Below are 12,194 nucleotides of genomic sequence, written 5' to 3'. Positions count from 1 at the left end.
CTCTTGCAATTGTTTTATAATTTCTAAAAATGTTATTCAGACTATTTTTCATAATGCCTTGCCTGTAAAGCTTTAGTTACCATGTGTCAAACTATATAAGGCTGAGGAGGAACCATAAAATCCTCTAAAAATTATCTGATAATTTTTTTGTACATAAAATGTCAGAAATATAAACTCAGATATCTCATCTACTGCATGGCTAGAAGTGAGCACTGACTCCCCTTGGAAACTGGCAATTGCTCCTCAGTGGTAAGATTACTTTTTCTAGGTCTGTGGGGCCACGAGATAACAGACTTTACAGTCATGACATTTTTATTTATAGAACACAGGCACTGGTACAAGGCTGAATCTGGTCTGTCCTGGGTGTCAGACCACGGTAATATAGCTGGCTGTGAGGGTCAGAATTCTGCATTTAGGAGTAGTAGGAAAAGTCATTTCTGTGACAATTTGATTTTTTAACATTTTGATTTTCTCTGGCTTGTGGTTTGGAATGTTGAAAGTAATCCTGGTAAAGATGGATTAGTAGGTTGTGCAGCTCCACACATGGTAGCAATAAGGGAAGATGTAATTAAGACAGGGCTCAGGCAGTTTTACCGCTATGTAACCTGACCCTTAACCTACACTAGCCCTTCCACCGCTCATACTAGTAACACTGACACCTTTGGTGGTGAATTACAGCCAAAGTATATTAGTGTACAAGCAGCCTTGAAATTGTTCATGCATACAGCAGGGCATGCTCGATTAATATTGTAGTCTTGGGGACATATACTCCTCACTATGGCATTTTGTATAACTATTCATTTCCACATTGATAGTATGTAAGTTTAGATGACACAATAGTATGAACATCTGAGCCCTGTCTACATTACAGTGACCACATGCTACCACTGGGGAAGCCACACAAGTGGGGAAATATGGTTACAAGCTTTGCTAATGTGGCCACGGTCCAGCTGACTTCAGTGTGAGTTGTATTAATAAACACGACAGAACTGGGCCATATATAATCTGTTTCTTGTTACTGTCAGACTCTCAGCTGTACAAGTGAATGTCATTTGCCCACTGCATGTGTTCTTTTATTCTAACAAAAGAAAAACTTCAATACATTTTCCTTAAAAAAACACTGTTGAGAGATTTTTCCATTCTTGAAAAATGGCTTCACAGTATCCCTGTAGAAGCCTGAAAATGAAACATTTTCTCACCGAAAAGCTTTTTCCTCCAGCTCTCTTTCTCTCTAACACACACTTATTACTGGAGGGTTGCTCAGAAGTTACTCGGCTGTTTCCAGTGATTTTAATATTTTTTATTAGAAAAAAAATAAAACATTTCACTTTGGAAATAAAACAACATTACACAACATTGCAAAGTTTGCAGACAGACACATAGAAAAAGGTTGGTGAAATTCTGAGTCTACCAACCTTATTAACTTCTCTTACATCTTTTATTAAGATATTTTTCTTTGTATTCAGCAATGGAAATTATCTTCTGCTGCTAAATAAAGATTTCAGGTAAAACCCTGGCCACAGTGGAATTAATGGGAGCTTTGCCATTGATTTCAATGGGGCTAGAATTTCACCTGTTATTTACATATTTAATTAATCCAGCCTCTAAATCCTAATCCTTACCAGATTTGTTTTCCCAATAAGGTCAAGTATTTTCTTGTTAGTTTTATGCATATGTATTAACAAATTGCTTGTCAGGGAAGACATTGTTTGCTTTATTAGCCTCATTCATAAATTGCCTATATTTTCTCTTAACTGATATGTAAGCATTAAGATATGCAAATTTTAAAGTGTACTATTGAGTGAAAAATATCCTATGTGATGGGGAAAAAAGCCCACAACTATGTGTCTGACTCTGAACTAACCTTATTTTGTTCACCTTCAGGGCATATTGCAAGGCTCATTTATTATCTCTGGTTCTGTGTGAGGAAGGGGCTAGATGGGGCGCTTGTCTGTGGAGGGAGGGATGTTTTATGGTAGTAGGTTAGCTGCTGGTATTACTTTGATTAACTGTATCTTTAATTTGTGTCAAAGGTGCTTAGACCATAGGATAATTGCTCTTTTACAAAACTGGTTAGTCTCTAAGGTGCCACTAGTACTCCTTTTCTTTTTGCGAATACAGACTAACACGATTATAAATACAGTATTTCTGTGCTGTAGTTTCTTTAAGGGATACTAATGCTTTAAATCCTACAGCATGGGTGAAAGCCAGCATGTAAGCATTCAGGGTTTTAGATAAGATTACATTTACACAAATACATTGGCAACAGGGACCGTGTGGTTCAAGGTACTGAAGTATGGAGCTTTTTACCTCTAGCTCAGTGGTTCCAGTGTGAGTGTAGCTGGTAATGACTCCAAGCTGTTAACAGCTGACGGTGGCCTATGTGAAATGACTTTTGTGATGTCAGACCAACTGGGAACAAATGTCCATTTTACACCCAACAGTAACTGGAACCCTTTTTAGCAGTTTCATCAGAGGCAGTTTCATCAGAGTTTAATAGGCACAGAGACTGAATAACTATCATCTCACCCATGGAGATGGCCTTGCCAAGATGGATCAGGGTTGAGGCACATTCTCTGGGCAGTACAGGGAAGCATGTATAGTTACTGCTGTGTTGTAGAAGTTCTGTGGATAAAGAGCCACCAGTGGTGTCAATCTTACACCTTTCACAGACTCCTGGCATTTAAGGTAGAACAATTTGCTTTTCTTTACTGGATATTTTCTGTTTTAAATAGCCCTTTGAAGATGAGAAGTATATGCCCTTCACCATAAAAAACATCAGATTTTTTTTAACTTTCATCTGGATACTTGGCTTATAATGTTAGAAATTAAGTAATAAAATGGTAAAAACTGCCAAACTGCAGGTTGGAAAAATATACTCAACAAGATCTCTCTGGCTAAAATACAGTTATAGCAAAAGGATCATGCTTAAAATGTCACTGTGTTAGGTAAAAATCCAACTTCAACAGCTGCAAGGGGTTAAAAAGATTCAAGAGAAGATTTGCGGGTGAGCGGTGCTGTTCTTTGTAGGTCTAACAACTGCTTTCTTATGACTTACATCTGCTTTAGCATGTACTACCCACCTTCTGTACATTATTAACCCGTCAATGAGCACACCTGCTCACGTCACATTTTAAATTGCACATGGAGGCTGGAATAAAGAGTGGATCCTCTATAGAAGTTAAATACAATCATGGTCATTTATGGATTTTGACTAATTCTGTAATGTCATACAACATGATAAGTTGATAAGTAATAGGACACTGAAGGTTTTAATGCAAATGGGCTAAAACCTACTCAATAGTTTTCTTTAAGTGATCAAGGGAGTGGGTTGTTTTTAAACAGCAATTCTGTTTCAACACCAGCTCATGCACAGGTTATCATGGTTCATTCTCTCTCTTCACACACACACACTCTCTCTCTCTCTCTCTCTCTCTCTCTCTCCCTCTTCTTCTCCCACTCACTGTTCCTGTTCTCCTCTTCTCCCATTTATTGGGATTCTTCTAGATCCTCTCTTTGCTTTGGGCTCAGTGCATCACCACAGAAAGCAGAACTCTTGCAGCTAATCAGCACACGTGCTATTTGGTTTTCACACTGTCAGCTACACAGCCCCATCAAGTCTCTTTCCTCATTTTCTTCCTCTTCCGCCTCTCCTTTTTACCAGGTACATCTGCCATACAAACAGCAGCGCTGATTATAAAAAGCTTCCACACCAAAATCATGTTGCTGGAAAAAACCCAAACAATTTCCAACGTATGATCCTTCTTGTTGTTCATATGTATTTCTCAATGGACACCTGCTTACCAGGCCTGAGCCAATGCCCACTAAAATAAATGGAAGGACTTTCAGTAACTTCAGTGTGCTTTGGATCGGGTATGTATCTATCACTGTCACGCTGTTTCATTTAAAAAAAATCCTGCAGAGGTCCTGATCCTACTCCTATTGAAATCAATGGGAATTTTGTCATTAACTTCAATAGGAGCAGATGCAGGCCTTGTCAAAGAACAACTGATTAAACAATGTTATTGTGCTTTTCTATAAAAGTGAACATATACATCTAAAGAAAAAGGCCATTAACGTTTTAGTTAAAAAAATTAATGAATAAATAAATAAATGGATAAACACTCCTGGGATTACCAAAAATTCTGAAATCACAGTTCTTTAAAGTGCAAAAATAATCACTTACCATTATGGGGTAAATTGTTAGCAGGGTGCTGGGGTATGTTGAAAGAGGTACAGATAGCATGACTACTGTATTTCATAGATATCAGCTCCCTTGGACCTTCCTCTGTTCTCATTTCCAAACCTTGCTGAGACTTTAAGGATAAATATGAAATAATATGCTTAACTAAGCATATAAGTTAAATGAGGTATATTCAAGTATAAAATATGAAAAAAATGCAAATATAATAAGCAATTCAAGTATTTAAAAGAAACATAGGACAAATCTAATTTTAAAAAGGATTAGACTTAGCAGCTTGTCATCTACCCAGCTACTATGTTTGTTTTAGACAGGAGTCAAGTGTTATAACCTTTTCTCATCGCTATCTTTGCCCTTATTATCCCCAGTGCACGGAAGAGGAGCAAAATGCTTTCAGGGAGAGGTGTAGAGCAGTCCAATTTTTGTCCACAATCCTGCAAGTTGATAACTGGCAACAGTCCACAAAACTCACTGATGAGGCACAGAGATTCTCATGAGCAGCTACATCTGGATCTCGACTTGTACATTTACATTATTTATATCTATTTCTGTATGAATAACTTGCACAGCAGCCAGCATCAACATTTGGGATTAGCCTGAAAACCAGTTTTTGCCACTTTCTCCCCCACGTGTAACCAACTTCTTTTCCCCATGATCACACCAGTATACACAGGGCAGGCCTAAGGATTCTTGAGTGATTTATGAAGGTAGTTCTTGGAGATACATGCCAAACTTAAGTGACTAAACTGACACCAATGTTTGTGTGTATGAGAGCTCTTTTAGTTCTCCAACCTCAAAACCTCCTGCTGCAAAAGTGGAGTCTAGCTGCTTGTTCCTTCCAAGTCTAGGAATCATGTCACACTGGTTTATGTTTCCAAAGCTATCTTTGCAGCAACACAGTGGACAGCTGAGGATTCCCCTTGCATAGGGGAAGCCTCAAGTGGTGTTGAGTTATCATAACTGGATCTAGGGGTGTGTAGGATCTCAAACAGGTTAATGCTCAGGGTAGCTAGCCCGCTGCAGTTACATTTGTATTTTTAGCAGGCTAGCTCTATCACAGCTAGCGCGGATATGTCCACTTGGGCTAGAAATTACACCTTCCAGCTGCAGTGTAGACATCCCTTAAGTCACCTCCTCACCTTGCAACTGCCAATGTAGGGGACATGTTGAGGGGAAAGGGGCATGGCTGTACTCCAGAGATTCCTGGCTGTTACAATGACCCTTTGGGGACCAATACCAGATGACATAAATTGGAGCACTCTAAAGGTTGCTCTAATGTAAGCTGGGGACAATATCAGACACTGCAGCCCAAGCAGTTGAGGGAGCAAAAAAGTCCCAAAGGTTAGGTCTTGCGTACACAATCCCACAGATGGACTCTTATAAGGTGTGTGAAAGGCCAAGAATATTGTACTGCTGTAAATGTTCAGAGTTAATTTACTAAGTCCAGGTGTCTGTTGTTAAAGTCAATTAAAAACTCAATATATTTTGGTTGGTTTTCTCCACATCCCTTTCCTCAGAGTAGCAAGTACTTTTCAGACTGGTGGGCCAACCGGTACTCTCACTTCATAGTTGTGACTTTTAACACCAACCACACCAAGTGTGCTGAGATGACGTTTTCCTCACCCTGCAGAGCTCTCTATGGGAACTCTCGCTGTGTAAACTTGTAAATGGTATAAAGCTGTTCCTGTTTAACCTTAATTGGTTCCCAAGGTCTCACCTATACTATGGAAAATTCTGTCAGGTGACCTGGTTACAACACTGCAGCCCAGTGTTGTAACCCAGTTAAAACCCAGCTCAGGATTGCAGTGCAGACAGGGCTGAAGTGTGTTTTAAACATGTCTCAGAAACATGTTACAGCACTGGATTTTCCACGGTTAACACAGCCTGTTCCTATCTACACTGAAATACCGAACTATTTTATAGCCATGTTAGGGGAATACCATGTTGTGACAGGGTCCCCTTGACAGTATACTTGCAACTTTTTGGTGGGGGGGGGCCCTCAGATCTACACAGCAGAGAAGACTTTCTGCATCCATTTTTAGCAATTAAACTCAAAGGTGTCACTTCAGCTCCACCCAAGTTTTCCTGGGGTTCTACTTTCTTTCTTGTCATTTCAGAGAGACAGGAACAAATTTCCTCTCTGCCTTTTGGCAAGTCCTAAGCAGCACTGAAGACCCAGTATCCTTTGTTAGAGGAGGCTGGGGATAGCTTTCCCTAGGACCATGTGCTGATGTAATGGATCTGTGGGTCCTTTTTCTATGGAAACTCTCTTTAGAGCCTCTGACTTGTGTTCAAGCAGCCCAAGTGGGATCTAATAGACTGGTCTGAGAGAGCTGCCTGCAAAGAGCTCAGAAAGCTCTTCTCCATCCACTCTCAAAGAGTCCTGCCTGGACTAGTTGATAAATTTGGCAGCCTTTGCCTGGGTTTCTAGTAGGAGAAGGAGTTTAGTCAGCAAGCATTGTGCCTTGGGTTGTCTGCCCAAGTTGTGAACATGTCAGTTTAACTCAATGCTCTCATTTGAATATGTACCTGTGAACAAAATGGGAAGGTGTGAAAATAGGTTACTTGTGTTTGCTGTGGACTTTGATCAGTTAGGGCTCAGACATTCTGGAATGTCAGCCTCAGTAGGAGTGCTTTTCTGCAGCATGGCAAACAGACTGAACACTGATTGCACGTAAAAGCACCGCCACACTGATGATAAACTCGCAGAAATCAGCTGACTTCAGATTTATGAGGCTGGATTGCAACTAGCCCCCAAAAGTAAACACATGGCAGTGAGAGGAGGAGGAATTGGCACAAGGAACCTTTTCCTCCCACTGTGCCCTTGGGTCAGTCCTAGCATGACATGGGAATGCAGTGCCTGTGCCCACTGCAGCACTATATACCCCAAAAAGGTTGCGGAGGGGTGATCTCACTGTCCAACCCAGGCTCTCCATTGATTGCTTTTCATTGAACGTGGCAATGCTCACACATTCACGTACGTCATTCCCTCACCTTCTCTCTCTCTGGTCCTGTGCACGTCTCCTCCTCTCCCAGCCAGTTTCCCCACTCCTCTGTGGGAGCATTCCAATCGGAATTGAGGTCAATTGCTAAGGGATCATCTGTTAATATAACCACATGAATGAATTACATTCAAATCTATAATATTACTTCCTCGGCCTGTACTAGCAAAACAAACATTACGTAAAACATCTAACATCTCACCGTCTGCACAAGGGAATTTGTGTATTTGTATCGTATTAAAAATGTGTATCAATTGAAGGGATTAAAGGGATGTGTAACAACAAGGGATTAAATTCTTCAGGCCAGAAGCACAATTAAAGGAAGACACAAAAACATGCAGACAGTCTGTAAAAGTCTCTTTCACCATCCCCTTTGGGAAACAGGCTTTACAAAACCTGATATTAACAGAAATGTTTTCAAGGATTTTTTTTTTTAATTTCATTGAGAACATTTTATTTTTAGGGGATTCCCTGAAGTGTTTGCAGAGACTGCAGCATGATGTTAGTGTAGGGGCTGGCACTGCGATGTGGTCCACATCTTAACAGAGAGATTGTTTCCTGGACTATCTCCTCTTCCATTCACAATGGTACAGATTCCCCATAGTAACTAAAGCAATTGCTCTGAGGGAAGTGTAATATTAGGAAAGGATTTAGGCATTTGTAAATGTCCTCAATTCAATGCATCTTTTCCTTTTCTGAAAGAAATTTAGTCACTCTCTTGATTTCATCTCCCTTTTCCATCTATTCCAGTGGGCCGCACGCGGCCCATGAGAGTAATCCGCTGGTGGGCCACCAGACAGTTTGTTTACATTTGCACAGCCTCCCCCAGCTCCCAGTGGCCTAGGTTTGCCATTCCCAGCCAATGGGAGCTGCAGGAAGCAGCTCCCCATGTCTGATGGCCTGCCAGTGGATTATCCTGACGGGCTGCGTGCGGCCCATGGGCCACAGGTTGCCCATCACTGTTCTATTCTGTTTCTCATAGTTGTAAACAAAGAGAAGTAGCTGCAGCATCATGAGCCAGATTTTCAATGTTATTCAGGAGCCTAAAGATGCAGATAGGCACCTACTAGGATTTTCAAAGGCACCTACCTCCCAGTGATTTCAATTCACTGTATAAGAGTTAGGTGCCTAATGTGCGAAAGCACCTTTGAAAATTCCCCTTGGCACCTATCTGGAACTTTAGGTGCCTAAAACCTTTGAAAGTCTAGCCAGCTCAGTCACATGCCAGCTCACAGACTCCCAGCAAGTGGTCCACCAACCAGTCTGAGAATCACTGTGCTAGTGACCGAAAACCAGAAAGCAAAACAGACCAGTCTAATTTCTTTGTCCAAGTGAAGGGCAAAAGGCAAACAAGCAGCATAAAATTGTGAAAGTTCTGTTTGATTTTTTGAAAACCCCTTTTCAGTTCTAAAATCCTCAGATCTTAACAGAGATAAGGATTTTTGAAACATAAAAGAAAACTTTTAACCTACCTTGTCTCCTGAAATAACAACAAATTTAAATAAATCCTGAGCTAGCAGAAAAAGCTTCTTCAAACTGAAAAGGCATCAGCATCAAAACACTGCTACCAGCAATAAAAGAAAACTTTTCCAAAAGGTTGCTTTGTCCAACTTAATGCCAATTTAATATAATGATGATAAACTTATTGCTCAACTAATTTTATATTTTAAAACATCCTCTTGACACTCACATGTATTTTCTTAATCAAAAGGAAGGAAACATTTTCTAATACATGTTCTTATAAAAAGTCAATCTGAGTACATATATGTTGGGTAAATGAACGCATCTAGAATAGCTGAAGGCATGTCCAAATGAATGATCTAGACAGAGATAGTAATAAGCGAACATAAATTGTGAATATGAGGCAGCCATTCTGTATAGCTACACTTAACTTTTCCCTGCTATATTACTTACTGAACTGCAAGTGAACACCAATATGAGGAAGAAGTTTGGTGGAGTGAAAGAATGAATGAATATACGATAAGATACATGTATTACAAACCATCATTTTAATAGTAATATATTAAATAAGGCCTTGATCCTGCAACTACCCACCCACTTGCTTAACTTTAAGCATATGCATAATCCCAATGGCTCACTTCCCTCCAGGAATGATGTATATGCTTAAAGCTAAACATGTGGTAAGTGTTTGCAGGATCAGAGCCTTAGTGATACAGTTATTACTATTATTTACCTCAAAGTTACTGTCCCTAAAGCTGTTATATCATAAGCTGTTTACATTCAGCTCACAATAAATTGAATTTCATTATAAAAATTTTCATAATTTGTTGGATTTTACAGGGAAAAAAAAAGAATTAAATGTACTTATTCTAAAGCTTTGGCTTAAGACCCTTTCAGTTTTACTGCACATTTAGCTTCCAGCTGCATTAAACCCTCCTGCAATAGTATTATAAACATTACTTGTAACACAACCAGTGTTTTTAGATCTGCAACTGTACCATCTTGGGCCATCTCTCAAAAACTAAACAGGGTAAAGCCTGGCCTAGTCAACAATTCAATGGGAGACTTCCAAGAAAACCAAAGTATTTCTATGAGAAGTCTCTGGTGATTCAGTATGCAGTTGTGATAGGGTTTGGGGGTGCAATCCAGACCAGTGAAAGGTTGTATCATCACTTGCCCTGCAACCTTGGGTGCCTCAAATGCTTTGCTACTGTAACTCCCTGCCTGGGATGTTCATAACCAGCCTACAAGCATGCAGGTCACACCTTGAGTATCTATGTATAGCTGCAGCCCTGGTCCAGTAACTCTGACCACAGCAGCCTGCCAGCAACACATCACAGTCACACTCTGGCTTCCACCAGCCTTGGTTACAACCAGCAAGGTGATTCCAACACGCTCACGGTCTAAAATTCGCACAAAACCATGTGCTCTGCAATGTCCAGCCCTCTCGTGGACGGTTCAGAGAAGTGATAAGGCCCATTTGGTCCTCTAAAGACACAAACCCCTCAGCTTGCCACTTTAACTGGAGTTAACATTCACTTTAATTCAAACACAGCTCTGTTGGTTTTGATTATTAGTAAAAGAAGTTAATTAACAAAAGAAGACAGGGTATTAGGTGAGTTCACGTATACGAGAGAAAGTTAAAAATGGTTACAAGCAAATAAAAGTGAAAACATGCATCTAAAAGTCTAAAAATTAATCTAGGAAAGTACAATCTTTGCCTCAGCAGGTTTCTCACCTATATTCAGTCTCCAGAGACTTCAACCTCCCTTTGGTTGAAGGACCCATCTTTCTCAGCTTGCAAGAGCTCTGTTTCCTCATGTCTGTCTAGTGATGGATGCCAAAGATGGCTTCTGTCCTTGCTTACATTTCCCAAAGTTCAATGACTTTGTTTCAAGAGGCAGGATGACCTCATGCTGTTCTTCCCTTCCTGTGGGCCTCCCATCCCCCCTGTATGTAAATGGTCCTTCCATTGTTTTGATTCCACCATGCTTAATTTACATAGGAGACAGATAAATAGCTGCCGTCTCTCCTGTCTGGGAAGGAATTTGTTTATCCCTGTTTGGCCACAGACTTTAAAACATAATATCATTAACTATCCACATTTCCTCATAATGTTAATACAGACATTTCACAATGGTATTAATCACCAGTGTGTCATTAGCTTTCAGAAAAGACCTCACTCTACACACTTTTATAATACAGTAACATTGTATACAATCAGTTGATTCAATTGCTTATCACTTGAGGTTCAGCCCCCTTTGTCTTTACAGACCAGCAAACTTTTGGAGTGTATTCTTCTGTAGGTTGCTCCTGAAAGTAAAGCTTATTCAAGTTGTGATGGAGGTGACAGAGTCTGGTGGTGAAGGAAGCTCCATGCTCTTTCCTCCCCGACTTGTGTTTGCCGAAATGCAAATTGTTCTGTTTCCTGCCATCTCCTCCCACTGCCGTCTTGATGGTCCTGTTTACTGCTTATATGTAAATATGGACCTTTGCTATTTCTGCCTGAAGATCAGGCTGGTGAAAGGATCAAATACACATTCCTTTGTCTAAGCAGACCTGTTTACCAGCTCCCACGACAAGGCTGGCTTATACACACTTTAGTCATAAATCTAGTACATATCTTAATACCCACCATGTGCATACATCATGCAAGAATATTTATGATCAGTGAGTTACTGGTTTTCAAAAGATACCTCACAAGGCATATTTCATTCAGAGATTGTTACAATTCTGCGCAGTGTGTGAATACCCGGGGGCTTAGCATAGGCACAGTTTGACTGCTATATTTGGGGAGGCAAAGCATGCGCGCACACATGCATGCACACACACATGTGCACACTGAAGCCAGTTCCCTTGGTTCACTGATTCTTTCCCCCCGCCTAGAGTTACACCAGGGCTGCCAGAGCTGGTGGGGACGGGACAGCCTAATGGAGGAGCCCCAGCTGCTGCAGCGATGTCGCTGCTCTGGTGCTGCTGCGGCCGCCTCCCTGCTGGGGCTGCTGCTTCCGCCAAGGGGACGCCACATGCCAGGCTCCTGCTGACCCCTGCCCATTCCCGTATCCCCTTCTCTTCCCCACCCCTCCCCCTACCTCTCCCCACTGTCCTCGACCTCACCCGAACCCCCAGCCCCTTCTCTTCCCCCTTCCCTATCCCAGAATCTTCCCCCCCTCGTACTGCATTTACCCCAGCCCCACCCCTGCCCCCTTGCCCTGCCCCCCCTGAGGGCACTCACCATTGTACAGGAGAAAGGCGGGCACTAGGACCCAGGAGGTGGCATTGCGCTGCCAAGACAGTGACCCAGAGCGCAGGAGAACAGTTGCTCCATCGCACCCATCTGCTCCTTGCCAGCCAAAACATGCGGGGGGTTGGGAGGGAGGAGGAGCAGCATGGGAGAAAGAACCCCACTCCCAGGCAGACCGAGCAGAGCAAGCCTTGCAGGGCAGCTCGGCGCTTGCAGAAATGGGGAGAGAGTGTCACGTGACCCTGCTTGACACCCCCATACCCTTCGCCTCTGTTTGGGGGGGCAA

The 12,194-nt window shown here is 41.7% G+C and overlaps 1 protein-coding gene across 4 annotated transcripts in view; it reads right to left on the bottom strand.

The window, feature by feature from the left end:
- Nucleotides 1-1,284: 1,284 nt before the first annotated feature.
- Nucleotides 1,285-12,194, bottom strand: part of LOC114021891 (protein LYRIC) — a 43,222-nt gene continuing 32,312 nt past the window's right edge. For 3 of the 4 annotated variants that reach the window (XM_027832139.3, XM_043542222.1, XM_043542221.1), the window contains 3 exons: nt 7,196-7,302; nt 4,187-4,316; nt 1,285-3,670 (listed from right to left, as the gene is read on the bottom strand). In XM_027832139.3, coding sequence (XP_027687940.3) covers nt 3,615-3,670; nt 4,187-4,316; nt 7,196-7,302 — 293 coding nt within the window. In that variant the 3' untranslated portion in view covers nt 1,285-3,614. The remainder of the gene's footprint in view (nt 3,671-4,186; nt 4,317-7,195; nt 7,303-12,194) is intronic. The other variant, XR_006289348.1, reaches the window with a different exon arrangement.

This window comes from Chelonia mydas, chromosome 3 (assembly GCF_015237465.2).
Source record: "Chelonia mydas isolate rCheMyd1 chromosome 3, rCheMyd1.pri.v2, whole genome shotgun sequence".
In the NCBI taxonomy this organism is placed as follows: domain Eukaryota; kingdom Metazoa; phylum Chordata; order Testudines; family Cheloniidae; genus Chelonia; species Chelonia mydas.
The sequence above is the reverse complement of the archived record's forward strand: the minus strand, read 5'-3'. Positions and strand labels throughout refer to the sequence as shown.